Below are 18,164 nucleotides of genomic sequence, written 5' to 3'. Positions count from 1 at the left end.
TTTGGTTTTAGGTTTTGAAGTTAAAAACAGAAAAAAAAATCTGAGCTACGTCTGGTTTGTGAGACAAATTGTTCTATTCTGAATGGATAATTTGTCCATTTCAGAAAAAAATGAGAACACAAAATAGAATCAATGTGCTTCAGCATGCAATGTTTTTTCCTCTAGTTTTTATTGACAGAAAACCATTTTTTTCTATCAGAAACAGCTTCTCGTGTTTCTAAGTCCTCTGTGATAATGAGCTGACAGCAAGTGTCCTGCACTGTAAATGACACCATACGCAAGAATCTGGGCCTTTGTGTGTGTGTGTGTGTGTGTGTGTGTGTGTGTGTGTGTGTGTGTGTGTGTGTGTGTGTGTGTGTGTGTGTCAATGTTTGACTGAGAACTATTCAATGGGGGTTTTGTGCTCACAGGAAGAAGATACCTTTGGCATGAGACAGCTGGGTTCTGAGTTACAGTTAGTTAATGTTGATAGGCCTAAAGCCTCTTTTGGTGAGAGCAAACAGAAATGAACAATGAAAAGAAACTCAAAACAAAAAAGCTAATCTCTGTCCGTCTGTGTTCAAGCAAAGACAAAGAATTACTTCCTCTGTGTAATCTGGAGCAGAAAAGTGGGTTAGTGCTGAAAAATCTGACAAAAAGATCCACTTTCCTGCTAAATCAGGAGACCTGAGCCTCAAGTGGTTGACATAATAAGACCCTCCAGAGGATAAAGGCTGTTTGGAATGAAAGATTCGGCTCACAGAGGCAGACAAACAGGATTAAAACTGATAAATGTGATTTCACTCAATCCAAAAGAAACAACATACTTTTCCTGTTAGCTTTATTTAAACTTTAATCAGCATTTTATATTCTTTAATACCACCTGTAGTGAAATAAAGTGATGTAACGATCTAGAGTTGTATTTTATTATAATGTAAGTAGATCTAGTTTTATAATCAGAAGATGGGCTGTTTTTATCATCAGGGAGTTTAATTAAACACTCTGTATTGACTTTGAGACAAGAAAAGAGAGAGAGTTGGGATCGTTTAAGAATCTTTAATTTCTTAATTATAAATTCTTAACAATCTACCAAGACTAACTCTGTGATGGATGAAAATGGATTTGGATGTTGTGTTGGTGCGTGCGTGTGTGTTTTGTTCAGGATCTTTAGGCTGACGGAGCGTATCTGGTTGTTATGACTACGGGACCACGAGGCTTCGGAAGCTGATGACATGAGCAGCTATTTTGCCGTGTACGTACCCTGTGGAGTCTCCCAGGTAGATCAGGAAATGCCAGGTCTTAGGACCTCGGATGTGTACTGGAGCTGGTTGAAGCAGCGGTCACAGCACGTCAAAGCCCGTCTGAAGGGTCGACCCCGGTACCATCGGCAGCGTCAGCTAGTGGTGCTCTTATTTTGAAGGGATGTCGTCTTGTTGGTAAACAACGGAAATCTCCAGTAGCTTCACAGTTCTCAGTTAAAGAAGAAAGCACATCTGGCCAGGCTGTACTTCTCTTTTGATGACGGTGGAACCCCGTAGGACTTCCAACTGAACAGAACTGAAGTCAAAATGGAACTGCCCATAAAATGGCGTTGCCTTGTTTTTATATCTCTGAGTTGTTTTAAGTTTTAGTAAACGGGATTGGACACTTTAATTCAACAAGCCAGATTCTCTTACGGCAGCCGAAAGCTCTGATTTGTTGGAACAATGTGTCATGCGTTTCTATGGAGATGAGGGTCAGTCTGTCTGTGCAGTAGTCCTGTTTTCATTAAACACATAAATCATGACATCTTTATTCCACAGATCATTCACTTGATTATTATTGATCAACATCCATCCATTCCTATTATTTGGTAGAGCTTAGTTCACACTGTCAGAGAGTCAGTTGTTTCTACACAAGTTAAACAAGACTAACTTTAACACTCTGTGTACTGATGGACTAAGGTGGAGTGAGACGTGAGATGAACGATGTATGTGTGGAATGTGGTTATCAGAACCTTAGGATCCGGAGAAGCATTTAGTTCTGAGTGGGAGTGAATGTTTCGCTCTAAACTTTAGTAGGAGATTTAAAACACACATGAAACGCCATCTGTCGGTCTACGTACCCAGGGGAAGCCTCCGTTAGATCCAGAATGCCGAGGTCCTCTTGGACCCTCCTTGGTACCGAAGCCGGTAGAAAAGCAGTGGTGCCGACCAAACTAGTCTTGGAATGCTTCCAGGTCACGACAGGTTAACACTGGCATCTCAGAGACCCTGAAAGGGTCGTGAGGTTCAGCTTTTATTCTGAAGGAACCGTTGCGGTCAGGTGTAACTTGCAACAGATTTTATCCAGCTTGTCGAGGTTCTCGAGGAAGTCCGGATGGCCTGTCCGAGACTCCTCTAGAACGCTTTGAACTAAAGAAAAGGTGGCATGGAAGAGTTTTTATAATTGTAATATTTTGGTTTAGTGGCGAATCAGAATTTGACATGCAAAAGGGGGTTTATACAAACACCACAGAAAACCACACCTCGCGCCAGAAACAAAGGTTCTGATTGGATCAGACAAAAAGAAATGTGTCATGTGGCTTTAGCATTACGTGTCATTAGTGTCTTGTGCAAATGTCCAAGATTATAATAACTTGTAAAATACTACTGATCACAGGATTATAATATCAAGTACTAACATTGTCATTTCACAGATTGATTGAACATTGGGCTCACATTATTATTGGTAATAACAGAGTTGTTAATTATGTATTTATCAAAAGTGTTCGTCTTCGTATTGAGCTGTAACAAAGGTGAAGCAGTTCAGATGAGCAGAGTGCATGAAAGACCTTGGCCACTATCTCATGTAGATTAGCCTGTCAGAGACTTTATGTCTCTGCTAGAGCAGATGCAGCAGATCATGACCTTTAGGTCAAAAACAGGAAATTCATGATGCTACAACACATTGCAGGATCAAAATCTTCCTATTGTGATATTTTCCCAGGATTCCTCCAACTAGAGGGGAAGTTCTGGACTAATCGCTTCATTCAGCTCACTAACTAAAGTGGAAAAGGAATGAGACAAGTTTGATGATGCGTGAAGGGAGTTTCCACATCTGAAGGTGTGTGTTCAGTGATTAATCCGTCTCTGCACATCTCTGTCTTTCTGCAGGCAGTGACGGTTTCGCTAGGACACCGTACATTGGGCGAACAAAGCTCGTCTGTGTCTGACAATGTGCAGTAGACTTTACTTGTGAGACACTACTGCTTAGTCACCATCCATGCCTCAGTGAGTGTGTGTGTGTGTGTGTGTGTGTGTGTGTGTGTGTGTGTGTGTGTGTGTGTGTGTGTGTGTGTGTGTGTGTGTGTGTGTGTGTAAAACAGAGGCTGACAAACTGCAGGTATCATGAATGACAAGTTCATGACACCAGCCTTCATTCATAGCCCTGTAAGGAAGAAAGAGAGAGAGCAGACTTACAGATGGAAAGACCAACGTGTGTGAACTGGATACTGAGAAAGGGTGCGACTCACTTCCTGTGTGCGTGTTCTTGTCGACTATTTATGTTCACGCTTCCAGTCTGAGGCTCTGTGAATGTGTGACTGGGTGGGGTGTACTCACGGCGCAAGCAAAAGGGTCTCAGCTGTTAAGCCGTGTCCTGACAGTTGCCTCATAGAAATACTAAACACACTAAAACGCAAAAGTTAATCTGTTTAGGGAATCTAGAAAAAAAAATTCATTGGTGGGTTTTAAAACAAATGAGGGAAGGAAAAATATATCAACATTTAAATCACCCAAAGAAACTTTCTGTTCCCCTTTTAAGACTAAATGAAAACGATAAAAGGAAATTTATTTTAAAAAATTCCAATAAATACCACATTTATGTTGATAAAAAGTACTATCAAATAAAAAGGAGTTTTCATTCGATTGTTTCAGTAATGACCATTAACCAGTCGGAAAACGGTAGAATGTTTTCTCCGGGTCAGGCATGAGGTCCTGCCCCAAGTGGAGGAGTTTAAGTGTCTCGAGACCCCTTCAGACAGGCCATGAAAAACGGAAATATTCGGGACTCTGTCCTTAAGACCTTTGTGACTGAATACAAACATCCGGATAACCTTTTCCGATTAAACCGGACGAAGCCCCTAGTAACAGGACCGGACTTGTCACGGGCAGGGTGGAGGCTTCAGACTGGTGAGGTCGAGTTCCGGACAGGGAGGAGGGGGAGGAGGAGGGGACCGGGGGACTCTGTGCGCACCTAGATAGCTCGCTACTGTAGCATGCAGCGAACCATGGCAGCTCGCCTCCTACGGTACCGTCTCCTAGACGCGCGACGGAGAGCTTCACACAGCTTCACACCGCTTCCGTGATTCCTTTAACCATTGAGCTTCATCATCCAGGTCTCTTATGCGTCTTCATGTGTGCAGAATTATGCTTAACATAAGTCTGATCAGTGAGAGGAATTATATCTCTTCGACGGCCATGTTTGACCGAATGGCTTTGTTTGGGTAAATGACTTATGTATGCCTGCCGCTAGGGCTGCAACAAACGATTATTTGGATAATCGATGAATCGGATGGGGTCTCGACACGATTAATCGATTAATCGGATTACATGGGGAAATTTTTAAAAACTGCTAGGGAAACGTTATTTCTCTCCTTCCTTCACTTTATTTAACACAACATTATTAGAAAACAGTTCAATAGCAGAAAAACAACATGCCATCACCTAAATTGTCTTATAAGATGTATAGACAGAGACCCTATAAGCTACATCTATCTGTGACCTAAAATGCTTGGTCCAAGTTAAACAGCTTAAGGGCAATTGTCATCTGTTTTGTTTGATTTCATCTGTTGACATTTATTATAACTGGGGATGTCAAACAACTAATTTTTAAATGTAATTAACCATAGGCTGTGAATTAATCAAAATTGATCACTATTTCCAAAAATGACTGAAAAAATACCAAATAAAACAAAAGTAAATTAATGCCATCCTCCTTGCGATGATGCCCTGGGCAACTGCCATAAAGTCACATCAAGAAATGCTGCTGATCATTCCAATGATCCCAAATAGACTCACATTAGGCCACATGAAAGCAACTGAACCCAAAAATATATTAACCAGTATATAACTGCACTCTCACACAACACGCCTGCAGCAACAGTTAGGACTCCTCCCTCCCTTTTAAAAGCGTTTTTACTTCCGAGGACATTGTGGTTGTAAAGCCACATGCTAGTAGTCTGGCCCCGGTGTGATCAACCAGTTTCTGCGGGAATGTGACGGCAGAACCAGGGCCAGATTAACACTTTGTCGTACCCTGGGCAACAATATTCAAGGGCTCCATCATCACGACCCGAGGATCACCATAATGTGGTCACATACAGAATATTTTACTGTAATATGCAGTAAATATACTCAATACTTGAATGCCTGACAACACGTAACCCGCCCAGAGTAACCTTTGACCCACCTCGTGTGGACTGACCAATGAGGAGAGGGTCTTAACTTGAGGCCCTCTCTTCATTGGTCAGTCTGCATGAGACTGACTCTCAACTGACGTTCAAAGTCATAGGCAGCGAAGCGTCTCTGTGCAGCGCAAAAGCCCGGGTGGAGAGTTTGTTTAATAGGGTGACCATATTTCCATTTCCAAACAAGAGGACAGGGGATCTGTGCCTATGACGTCACACTATGGCAACACCACACAAACCATGTTGGGACCCATTTTTTGTAAGAACTAAGTTAATATCAGATTCTGCCAATAAAAGGGCTCTAAAACAATTCATATGTAAATATTTTGCATATTTAATGCAAAATCTCATTTTTCTGCTTTAGTGCTGCAACAAGGTTTTATTAATAATAAATTATTATACCTTTTGTTTTACTACAGCATTGGTAAGCTTCCTGTGCACAGATTATTCAGGATGCTTGTTTCAGCTGTGAGATTAGACGATAGGATCAATGAAAAAATAAGTTGTCCCACACTCCATGGAAACTTTCAAAGAATCCACAAATAGTGGCTTTCAAATAGTTTTGTTACTTTTTGCAAGTTTAGAAAAGCAGCAGATGAGACAGCATGTCTGATAATTTAGTTTTTCATCTGATAATATTAGAACATGTCAGTAATGTCTGAGGGGCTTTTATAAACACTGTATAACTAACACTACTGGAGAGGGTATGGATTACACAGAGGCTTCTGGGGAGCCCAGTTATGGGGGGGGGGGGGGGGGGCATTTTGCCTTGGCCCCCAAAATGTCTTGAAACGGCCCTGGGTGTGTGATTGAGTTTTGAAGGTGATCTGAATTGTATCAGATGTATAAATATGTTTTTCACTGGTAAAAACGTGTAATGGAGATAAATCTACCTACATTTTACTTTTCAACACTTTGTTTTGTTTTCTTGTTTTTATTTAACTATTTTCCTGTCCTGTCTGTCTCTCATCTTCCTGCATCTCCTCTTAATTCTCCAGAAAAACTGCTGCCTGGGTTCTTACTTTTTCACCTCATCAGTTACTTTTGAGCAGATCAAAAATCTCCTGACCGCAAAGCTCAGAGCGCGTTTTCGATGCTGCGTGAGGTGACATCACCGCAGCACAGGTGATGAGCTCCGCAGTAGCGCGCTTCAGGCACAAATGACAGAAAATAGAGAACATGTGCAGACATGAACGATCGTGTGCTAATTATAGTTTTTTGGTTGCGCCACTTTGAGAATGGACCGTGAGCTGGAAGCAGCTGCCTGAATCGCTGCGCAACAAAGCGCTGTGCCGCTCTCTGCTCAAATGAGTCCAAAAATGATATAAATGATATAATAAAGAAAACTTTTTTCCGGCTCCCCGGATGTGTAGGATATACAGCTCCCCCATAATTCGATCCCTGCTCCTGGATGAAAAGCCGGACATTTTCATCAATACAAGAACCCCCAGTCCGGACGCCCGGACAGAGAGTGAAAAGTGGACAAGTCCGGGGAAAACGGAACGTACGGTCACCATAGTCCTCATAAAGCGGGAAATTATAGATACAGTATTGTGCTCGTGCCCTGGGCCCTTTAGAGTTCATGGGCCCTGGGCAATTGCCCAGTTAATCCGGCCTTGGGCGGAACCGGTTCGCAGCAGCGCAAGTCTGCCGGCTCTCCCTCGCGCTGATCTGCCGGTACCGGCTCTCCCTCGCGCTGATCTGCCGGCTCTCCCTCGCGCTGATCTGCCGGCTCTCTCTCGCGCTGATCTGCAGGCTCTCCCTCGCGCTGATCTGACTTGCGCTGGTCTGGAAGAGTTGTGCGACACAACGAATCGATGACGCAATTCGTTGCCAACGCTTTTAGTAATCGATTTTCATCGAATTTATCGATTCGTTGTTGCAGCCCTACCTGCCGCACTATGTTTACGCAGTATCTGGGTACAGCCTTCCCACCCCCTCCCCCTCAGACATTTGGAACTTTTCCCTGCTGTGTGAAGGCAGCCAAAAGGACAAGTTCAGGTACAAAAGTGGTGTGTCTGAAAACACAGTTCTGGTTAAAAACCAGACTGAATTGTCCACATATATTCTAGAATGTCAATCTGAAAAGGGCTTCGAAGTCTTGTTCACGAGTGAGGGAAAGATGGAGCATGAGATCGATATGTGGATTGGTGCTGCATCTGAAGTGATGCAGGCGTTGTACCAGTCTGTCGTGGTGAAGAGAGAGCTAGGCTGGAAGGCTAAACTCTCGATTTACTGGTCAATCTACATTCCAACCCTCACCTATGGGCATGAGCTTTGGGTAGTGACCGAAAGAATGAGATCATGGATACAAGCGGTCAAAATGAGTTAATCTCCGAAGGGTGTTTGGGCTCTTTCTTAGATAGGGTGAGAAGCTCGGTCATCCGGGAGGGGCTTACCCCAAAATTCCACTATATCCGCTCCGCCCCGCCCCCGCTTTCCGCTGCCGCACGCTTCTGAACTCAAATTATACTATACCCGCTCTACAACGGCTCCGCTCTGGTGCGGAGACCTGAGGTGCGCAAACAGGCATGCGCGGGATTTTCAAGATCTTGCAATACAGTCCAAGCAATAAACGCGGAAGTTAGATCCAAACACCCGTTGTGTGGGAGAAGCATCAAAATGAACTGTTTAATCTGCCTATCATTTGTGTTGAGAGATCAGCAGTGTTTGGATCAACAAAGTGTGACTACTTTGATAGTAGAAACTGTATTTATGGCTTATTTTTGTGCATTTAAAGTTCAACCGCCGTTGAGAGTTATTAAAAGTTGTTAAACCTGTGCATATGAAACAAAAAACGCTTTTTGTTTATCGATTTATTGTGAAATAACGGAAGTTGTGCTTGCTCCCTTTCTTGATGGGCGGTTGTGGTTTCTGTCCATTGACTGCGGAGGTGCTCCGGCGTCCGGCAAAAATAGAATCGATCCTATTTTTGCAGGATGGCGGAACGGTGGGCGGTGCACTGCGCCGCACGGCCGCAGTAGTGGAACAGCTCTAATTGACTACAACGGGACCGTTTTTGCTGCGGAGTTCGTGCCGGAGCGGAGCGTATAGTGGAATTTTGGGGTTAGAGTAGATCTTCATTTCCTCGACAATGAGAGGATCCAGTTGAGGTAGCTCAGGCATCTAGTCAGGATGCCTCCCTGGAGAGGTTTTCCAGGTATGACCAACCACAAGGAGACCTAAAGGAAGACCCTGGACACGCTGGAGGGACTATGTCTCTCGTCGGGCCAAGGACAACCTGGGAATTCCCCCGGAAGAGCTGGGCCAAGGCTGGAAAGAGGGAAGTCTGGGCCTCTTTCAGCATTTCCCACAGGTTCTCAATGAGGTTAAGGTCTGGACTCTGTGGTGGCCAATCCATGTGTGAAAATGATGTATCATGCTCCCTGAACCACTCTTTCACTATTTGAGTCTGATGAATCCTGATATTGTCAACTTGGAATAAGCTTGTGCCATCAGGGAAGAAGACATCCATAGATGGAATAACCCAGTCATTCAGTATAAGCTGACCTCATTCTTGGAGCACTTCCTGTTGCTGAACCTAGACCTGACCAACTGCAGCAACCCCAGTTCATACCACTGCCCCCACAGGCTTGTACAGTAGGCACTAGGCACGATGGGTACATCACTTCATCTGCCTCTCTTCTTACCCTGATGCACCATCACTCTGGAACAGGGTCCATCTGGACTCCTCAGACCAATTTTGTCCTTCTTCTACCACTCCAGAGTCCAATATTTATGCTTCCTAGCAAATTGAAACATTTTTTCTGGTTAGACTCACTGATTAGTGATTTTCTCATGGCTACACAGCTGTTAGTTCCAATCCCCTGAGTTCTCTTCACATTGAGCGTGTGGAAATGCTCTTACGTTCACTATTAAACAGTTCTGAGCTCTACTGTTGTTTTTCTTTAATTTGATTTCACCAAACGTTTAAGTGATCACCAATCAGTTCTTAACCAACTTTTAGTTGTTTCTGCAATCTCTTTAGACGTTTTCTCTGCTTGATGCATGCCAACGATCTGATCCTTCTCAACCAGACTGACATAATTTCCACGACCACCAGATGTGTCTTTCCACATGCTTGTTTAAGAAATGAGAAGCCAGTTGGGGTTAAATCACTTGTTGCCAACTGAAAGATAATCACCCATGCAGTAATTACCCAAAAGGAGGCTCCTACCTATTTGCTTAGTTAAATCCAGGTGGCAAAGATTTTTTGCCAGGCAGTGTACAACCAACGGTTTGTGAATGATGATGCGACAGAACAGAACAACAAAGATGGTGGCAGCTCGTTTGAAATGGCTTTGGTATCAACTCTGGACTATTTAAACTTTGGCTCTTTTTTGGAATCAAGAGCAGATAGAGGAAATTAAGTTCTTTATTCAGAAAAAGGATGTATTTGCGTCTTCTTTGACAGTAAATGGTGGACTGCCCCTTTGACTTACATCACGTCGTTTGTTTTTCAATAGCATAAAGAGACTATTTGGTAGACGACCGTAGATTCCGCCCCACGACCGAGCTCTGTCTAGGCCGTGGCCAGGCTGTATATTCACATATATAAGATGCCATGCCAAGCTAATAATGTGTTGTCAGACAGGTTTTTTGAAGTCATTTCTTAACTCCACAGATCTGGCACCAGTTAGGGCTTTGGTGTGGCAACAGGAACTGACCTTAATTCATTATTTAGGAAGGGAATCAATATCTTTCTTACATAGAACCTGGTAGGTTTGGATTGCTTATTTCACTTGAAAATTGTATTTACTTACCCATGTTACCTTTAATTGGTGTAAGTTTTTTCACAGCATGGGTGAGATTTCATTTAGTAAGATGGTGGGAAGCAGCTATACTTACAAGAACATTTGAACGAGAGAGTTTTGATTTCTTTACAACTAAACTCACAAGACAAACAATCCAATACCACGGGAGCAATAACGGGGTTAAATTTTACTCTCCGCTTGAAGAAACAGATTAAACCATTTTTCACTCAGAGGCTCTCTGGGAACAGAGCTTCACACAGTGATGTATACACAAAGCCTGCATAATAAGAAAAGTTAAACATTTGCTAGTTAAAATATCCCTCAGCATGCCGAGAAAGCCTCCAAGCAGAAAGCTCCAGTGGCCCGGCTTTGTGTGAGAATACAGGTCTTAGAAGGGGTAGAAACTTCCATGGCATTCCCCCCTCGTACCCCTACAGAGTTCAACACGCCAGAAAACCCTCAGGGTGCTCACACACACACACACACACACACACACACACGCACGCGCGCGCACGCACACACACACACACACACACACACACACATACACACACACACACACACACACACACACACACACACACACACACACACACACACACACACACACACACACACACAACTTCAAGCCCAATCTTGGCCCTGCAGTAGTTCAAGTAATCAATAAAGCAAAGTGCATCCACTCTTTAGACCCCTCAGGCCTGTGAGAGATTTTTTTACTTTCAGCATCTCATGGTTTAGAACTACACTTGGTTTTGGGTTAAAAAGCTGCGAAAGACACATTGTTTTCCTGATTCACGGTAGCTTTAAATTAGAGGGCAGTGTTTTCCCAGATGCTCCGAGGTTGAGCAGCTGGGATATCCACATGTTTTTTTTGATCATATCTACATGACAGGTCCAGTTGTGAGTAAACAGAGAAGTAGAAGCATTGAAGCAGGTTTAGATCACAGCTTTATGTCAAGCTGCACTAAATACCAGCAGAAGACACGTGGAGAGGCTGCTCAGAGGAAAACTTCGGTGATTCTATAAACTATTATTAGGGATTTGGAATAGACCAGTTTAAAATGATAAATAAACATAAACTGTTGCATTGTCTCTGGACTACGTTCAGCAAACAAAAAAAATTCTTAAAAATTTGGGTTTAGAGCAAGTTCGTTTGTGTTTTTCAACACATTTGCAGTGGTCTCAAGTATAATTTAATGCACTTTTTTAATATCTGTGGGGGGGGGGGGGGGGAGTTCTGGCGCTTCTGTTTCAGAAGGTAGAAGAGAGCAAGAGCAGAAGCCAGCACAACATGGCAGGATTTGGAGTCTTATTTCCTGATATTCGAACAGCTCTCCTCTAATTGGCTAACAGCAACACAACTCTACCTATGACTTTGTTTTCTTTGCAATGTTGATGTTTTTTCTCCATAGACACCTCAAGCCTGAAGAAACTCTGCTTTGTTGTGGAGTTGCTAATGCTAACGGTTAGCTTGTATTAGCTGAAAAAAAACAGCATTACCCCATCAGAAGCCAAGATGGTTGAGTCCATGAATGATTGTGACAGTGATGTAGACCTGTGTGGCGTTGTCTGATCTGAGCATTCCCGGCCTGTTTTTAGGGCTGGGCGATATGGCCTAAAGATAAAGTCTCTGATTTTATTTTTTTATTCGATTTACTTTTTTTTCTTCCGATTCTCTCTCCCCCTCAATTATTAAGAATAGCAATAAGTACAAATGGAAGGCATCTTAAAGCCAATTTTCACAACCAAGACAAGTGTAACCCTCATTTCAGAGATGAATAATGAATAAATAAACACCCTCTTAGAATAAAAGTGCCACACTCCACGTCCGTCGCAGCAAACCCAAACCAGTTCCAAACAATGGATGATTTAATTCCTTTCTTAGGAACAAACTTCCCACTCTCACCGGTGGCCATGGAGTCACTTGCTGTTGCTGTTTCGTGTGCGTACTGTGATGTTGTCGCGGTTATATGAAACAAATGCTACGGAAGCTCCGGGGGACCAAAAAGGCGCTATTACATAAAAATTCAATTTACTTTTTTTTAATCGCCCGCAACAAAAAAAATTGAATTCATTCATTAAATTTATCGCCCAGGCCTATCTGCTTTATATCAGTAGCTAATAAGAGTAGAAAAATATTTTGATATTCAGTCTACAGGTGAAACTCAGAGTGACCAATCTTATTTAAAAAATAACAAGAAAATGATAAACTTTAATAATAACAATCTCTGCCAATTTTTTCTATTCAATATGCGTTTAAAAAAATTTTGTTCCCGGTCCGTATTTATTGTGGTGCATCATGTACATCTCCGAGAGCCAAGTCTTAACCGTGTTTGGTTCAGATGGTCCCTCAGAGTCAACAACTAATTAAAACAGCTTGTAATTTTGTCTAATCATACACGTTGGTGATTATCATAGTCGCTGAATGTTTGAAACAAAAATAGGTAAAAATCATCCCAGATTAGTAATAAATTATCTTATACTTTCAAATAACCCCAGCTAATTTTTTTAGAGGTTATTGGTGTATCAGTTTCCACTAAAGCCAGCTGTAGTGTGGACCTTGCTGAAGAATGTGTGGTTCTAAAGGGTGGAGATGGTCTTTCCACCAAAGCCAACCACACCGTAACCCAAAGCTGGTAACGTCTGTCTCTACTCTTATGCCAGACTCCCAGGCCTTGCCATCCACCCACTCCTAAAGCTGGGAAAAGAGTGTGGGTGGATGGGTGCGTCAACACACACACACACACACACACACACACACACACCCAACCACTTCCTGCCCTCGTATAACCAGTGGTAGCCACCAGTGGCATGAGGAGCATCTTTAAGAATAAAACCTGCCTGATTTTAAACTCCCATATGATGCATGTTTGGCCTCAGCTGAAACAGCAGAAATGATGAGGATGGAGGCAGGTTTAGACTCATGCTGATGACCTTGAGGATGTAGAAAACAGATGTGTTTGATGCTCCTTTGAGAGCAGTGAGCAAGGAAACAACATGAGGGCTTTAGAATGAGTTTTTAGGAGAAGGTTTTGTATCGTGTCCGGCGTTCTGAAAGTCTCTGACCAGAGTTTTACATCAATATGAGAAGTTGATCTGAAGGAAAAGCTCGGAAACGGCTTAGTTGTATTACATTTTGTTTTTAAAGAAACAATGTTAAAGTAAATGCCCAAAATATTACTTAAAATTGCATAGCACCTTCTTAGGGTTCTACAACCCCCAAGGCGCTTCACAATGCAATCAGTCATTCACCCATTCACACGCACATTCACACCCTGGTGGGGATGAGCTACGATGTAGCTACAGCTGCCCTGAGGTGCACTGACAGAGACGAGGCTGCCGAGCACTGGCGCCACCGGTCCCTCCGACCGCCACCAGCAGGCAAGGGAGGTTAAATGTCTTGCCCAAGGACAAAAACAGCAGAATTATCTGGTCAGAGCCGGGATCGAACCTGCAACCTTCCGATTACTGGACAACCCGCTCTAGGACAACCTCCTGAGCTACTGCTGTCCCAGTCAGTGAAGTCACTGATCAGTGCCAAAATGCATCTACAGTAACATTGATAGCATTAAAAGTTTTATTCTGTCTAAGTATATAATAATTGTATCAGAAAATTGATGAATGGATGCAAGTTTCCTTTCAAAGGATATAACCATTACTGAAACGATACTTTTAAAAATATATTCTCATAAGATAATCCAGATTGGATCAGGGCAATACAAAAGTGTTGCAAAATAAAATAAAATTACATTTTTAAAAGGGCCCAAAAGCCTCAAAGACCTAACGCGATAACCACTGGCACCATGAAAATGAGGTGCTTTCACAGCGCCTCATTGAAATGCCCCACACTGGTTCCAGGGTGGCTTTGAGAGAAGCCGGATGCACAAAACAAGAGGAAAGTTCCCGTTTCTCAAAGAGAATCATTAGCATTGGCAACTAAATCAGACACAAATGAGTCTTGTATGTGAACCAGCTTAGAGTGATTTACAGACTTAAGGGAATGATTGGTATTAGTGTGAAAGGGCATAAAGTCTTTGCCCTCATGGGAGACTTGATTTAAACATTAATTTGCAATTCATCAGATCTCTATTACTTTTTCCTCCTTTTTTTAAATTGAATCATCTGATAGCTTGAGCAGATTGTTACGAATAAGGCTTCCTGTCAGTCAAATAATCACATTAAAGAGAAAATAAACATCTATGCCTTGGACTTAACCAGATTCTGTTAATAAAACATCTAAAAAAACAGTTTTAGGCTCTCAAAAGTGAAAACAAACACTTTTCATTTGGTCTGACCATTCACACCGAACCACATTGATGCAGCTGCACCTCCAGCGAGGGTCATGTATGAAGTGGTTTGGCAGATTTGAGCTGAGAGCTCTTCAGACACTAAATCAGATGTTTCTGACAGCAGATCAATACAATGAAGCATGGCTGACCTCCCAGGGGTTAGCTAGCTGTATTTTTCCTGTGACATGACTCATAAACAACATAATCTAACTCCCTCGGCTCAGACACATCCACCGGTTGTATTTGGAGAAGGGAGAAAGAGATATTCCAACAGAGGAGATAGAATCAATACTATTGTTATATTGCACCATTAACATTCTCTTAGTATCCTCTTACAATTAAGTGGCCTGTAACCCCCCCCCCCCCTTTTTTTTTTTGACTGTCACTCTGCCCTTGCCTTAAGTTTTACAACTGTGCTTAAACAACAAAAGCAGCAAACAGACGAGGTCCCACAGGAAACTGGAAGAGAAAGTGGAAGGAGTTGGGTACTGGGAGGACCAAACACACCAAAAACAGGATTAAAGTGGACTGAAAGCAAAAATAATTAGAGGTTAGACTGGAAGTCACTTCTGGGCTGCTGACAAACAGTGGCTAATATGAAGCAGATGCTGGCATGAGAGCTTAGAGTAACACTAACTACTGTTTTTATCTGTTTATTATGTGGCTGTTCAGTTGAAGGCATATAAATAAAATGCTTGGACCTTTTTAAAGGTTTTGAACATGTGTTTAATCAATGCATTTGCAGTAGTCTCTGGTGGCAATAAATGTCTTGCAAGTCGTACTTGAGGGAACAAAAGCCCAGAAGTGACTGGATCAGCATGGACAAGTCTGCTGCAGCAGAGTGTCGGCAGATAGCAGGAGGATTTGAGCCCGATCCCAATACTCACACTGCACCCTACGGTCTTCTGTGAAGTGCACTTGCAGGAAGTGCGCTGTGAGGCTTCGAGTGCAAGTGTGCAAATAATTGCTGATTTTGGACAGGGAGCATTGCGTCGTCAACCACAACGCATTCCGGGATGCTAGTCGCTTTGCTACTTTTAAAAAAACCTTTATTAACAACTTTCAAACAAACAACAATTATTTGCAATAAATTTACATACATTGCTGCTTGTCTAAAACATTCATCGCATTAATTAATCATCCTAAAATGAACTACTTTCACTTGAAAATACATATTTTCAGAAAAGACACTTGAGCCGTCTTCTATCAACTGTCCCTCGGCATTCTTCAAATATCCAAAAAATGCCCATACTTCCGACTTTGTCTTCTTTGAGGGATAATAAATGTCCTGAGTGCTGCCGTCTCCTCTGGCCATTATTTCAGCTTTAGCTTAAAGAAAGTTTTGGTCATAAACAACAAAGTGCGCATGTGCCGCCGGCTACTTCAGCAGATGATACGGTGGCTGGTAAGGGTCACCGCGCCTACACCGCAGCCACGGTAATCCACCGAGATAATATATATTTTTTAAAAACAAGACGGTTATTATTATTGTCAACTTTTTTACCGGAGTTTACTGCTACACCGGTTACCGTGACAACCCTAGCCCTGACACACTTTCAGATATTCTCATGGTGCAGCTGTGTTCTCCAGAGATCAAGGACTATGACCCAAATGAGGCTATAATGCTTTGGCACAAAGACTGTGTCAGAAGCAGGAGGCCAGACTTCATGGACAGAGAAAACAAGGAGTCTGACTAGATTTCAATGAAAGAGTTCATAAAAACATCTCTAAAAATAAAAAAATAAATAAATAGTAAAAATGACAAAAGAGTTGTTTTTCTTATTAATTTGATATTTTTATTATTTTGTCACTCTGTTTGGAATCAACATAATATAGAATAACATGCTTTAGGTAGATCTAAATCATTTAGAATTTTGGCCAGTAAAAAATATGCTTGGCCGGTAGATTTTCATCATCTACCAGCCAACTTGGCCGGTGAGTAAAAAATTTAATTTCGGACCCTGTGTGTAGGTTGGCAACGTTCACGTCCCTTTAAGAAGCTGTAACACCTTGGGCCACGTAAAAATGTGACTCAACATAACACATGTGACTTTTGCTTGTGCATTTATGTGTAGTTATCGTCCATTTATCAATGTCAAGGTGAAATCCTCAACACATCGTGATATTGATTTTAGGCCATATCAACCAGCCCTAGGCACAAGTGTGGAAGTGTGAGTATTGGGATTGAGCCTTGGAGTCTTATTTCCTGATATTTGGACCACTGTCTACATTTACTCTGTAACATGGATGTTTTATCTCCACATTTAGCAAGGCTGGAGGAGCTTCTGCCATATGGTTGAGTTGCTAATGCTAACAGTTAGCTTCTACTAGTCGAAACCTCTGCTGTTTCTTAGATGCTCAAACAACAACAGCCTTCCCAGTCAAGATGGGTGAGTCCATGAATGTTAAGTGACAGTGTGAGGTAGATCTGTCAGGCTTTTTAAATCTAAAGTTTCACCGTCTATTTTCTATCAGAGGCTAATGCAGCAGATTAGTGATGTGTCGGTTGCGAACGAACCGGCTATAAGAGCCAGCTCTTTGAAGTGAACGACAGGAGCCGGCTCATCATTGGGAGCAGTCCCATACCCTCCCCCCTCCCCTCTTGCTTTGGTGAACGCTACAGGCGATTGGTCAACATGTGTAACTGTGTGACCAGACTGTCCACACACAGAGCAGTAGGGACGGGGAAGAGGGAGGATCAGACTCAGACACAGAGCAGAGCACATGCAGGTGGAGGTAGACGAGAGGGAATGAGGAGGAAAAAGGCGAGCGAGATAGACAGGAGAGTGCGATGAAGACGGTGAGAAAATGAGCGCCAGCAGTCGGAAAGTGACGATTTCTTAAAGTGTTCAGTTATTAAATCCATAGAAATTATAAATATTTGATATATTGCATTTTTTTAACATTAGTAAATCATTTTACATATAGTTTTGCATTATTTTGGTTATAAATGTACTCTACGCAACAGAAAATCTGAGGAGCCATTTGGGAGCCGAAAGAGCTGGCTCTTTCTAGTGAGCTGAGCCAAAAGAACCGGCTCTCTAAAAAGAGCCGGAATTCCCATCACTACAGCAGATCAGTGTAGAAGACTATTTTCATGTTCAGCCTGCATGAAAAACTCAGTAACAGATTATAATCAGAAATAATGACAACAATGAGGGTTCAGTGTCTTTAAATTGTTTTTAAAGTGAATTTGGAGTGTTTTTTTAACTTAGTGCCAAGATCATATCAGGTTTTAGGTTTCAAAATACAAAGTTACATTTAGCTCAATGAGAAACTAAAATGTGGACATTTTCATAGCTTTTGCAGTAAATAAGAACTTCATTTGGAAAGAAAAGCAAGTTGCAAATATAATAAAACACATAAACCCAAAAACCACGAGATATGGCGAGTGAAATAAGAACATCAAATCAATCAAAAACTGAAACCGCGCGCGCGTGTGTGTGTTTACCTGAGCTCGTGCGTCCTGGAGCTCGCTCCTTATGAACTTTCCTCTCCGTATCTCCATCTCCAGCGCAGAGCCGCGGGCTACGGTGGCTCTCGCCGTTTGATTTCGGCAAAACATCTCCTCTTACTTCCTGTCAACTTCTTAGTAGCAGAAGCTCAGATCAGAATTTTAAACTAAAGCGTAAAGAGAGTAACTGCGTCGAAAACTTCCATACGGACCAAAACCAGCACGGTCCCACCGGGGAGAAGTCCCAAGAGAAAACC

At 42.4% G+C, this 18,164-nt stretch overlaps 1 protein-coding gene across 2 annotated transcripts in view; it reads right to left on the bottom strand.

Annotated features, from left to right (window-relative positions):
- The window catches only part of rtkna (rhotekin a), a 79,650-nt gene extending 61,486 nt beyond the window's left edge, over positions 1-18,164 (bottom strand). For both annotated transcript variants that reach the window (XM_015972400.3, XM_015972403.3), the window contains exon 1: positions 17,905-18,164. In XM_015972400.3, the coding sequence (XP_015827886.3) occupies positions 17,905-18,018 (114 nt within the window). In that variant the 5' untranslated portion in view covers positions 18,019-18,164. The remainder of the gene's footprint in view (positions 1-17,904) is intronic.

This window comes from Nothobranchius furzeri, chromosome 17, assembly GCF_043380555.1.
Source record: "Nothobranchius furzeri strain GRZ-AD chromosome 17, NfurGRZ-RIMD1, whole genome shotgun sequence".
Classification (NCBI taxonomy): Eukaryota; Metazoa; Chordata; class Actinopteri; order Cyprinodontiformes; family Nothobranchiidae; genus Nothobranchius; species Nothobranchius furzeri.
The sequence above is the reverse complement of the archived record's forward strand: the minus strand, read 5'-3'. Positions and strand labels throughout refer to the sequence as shown.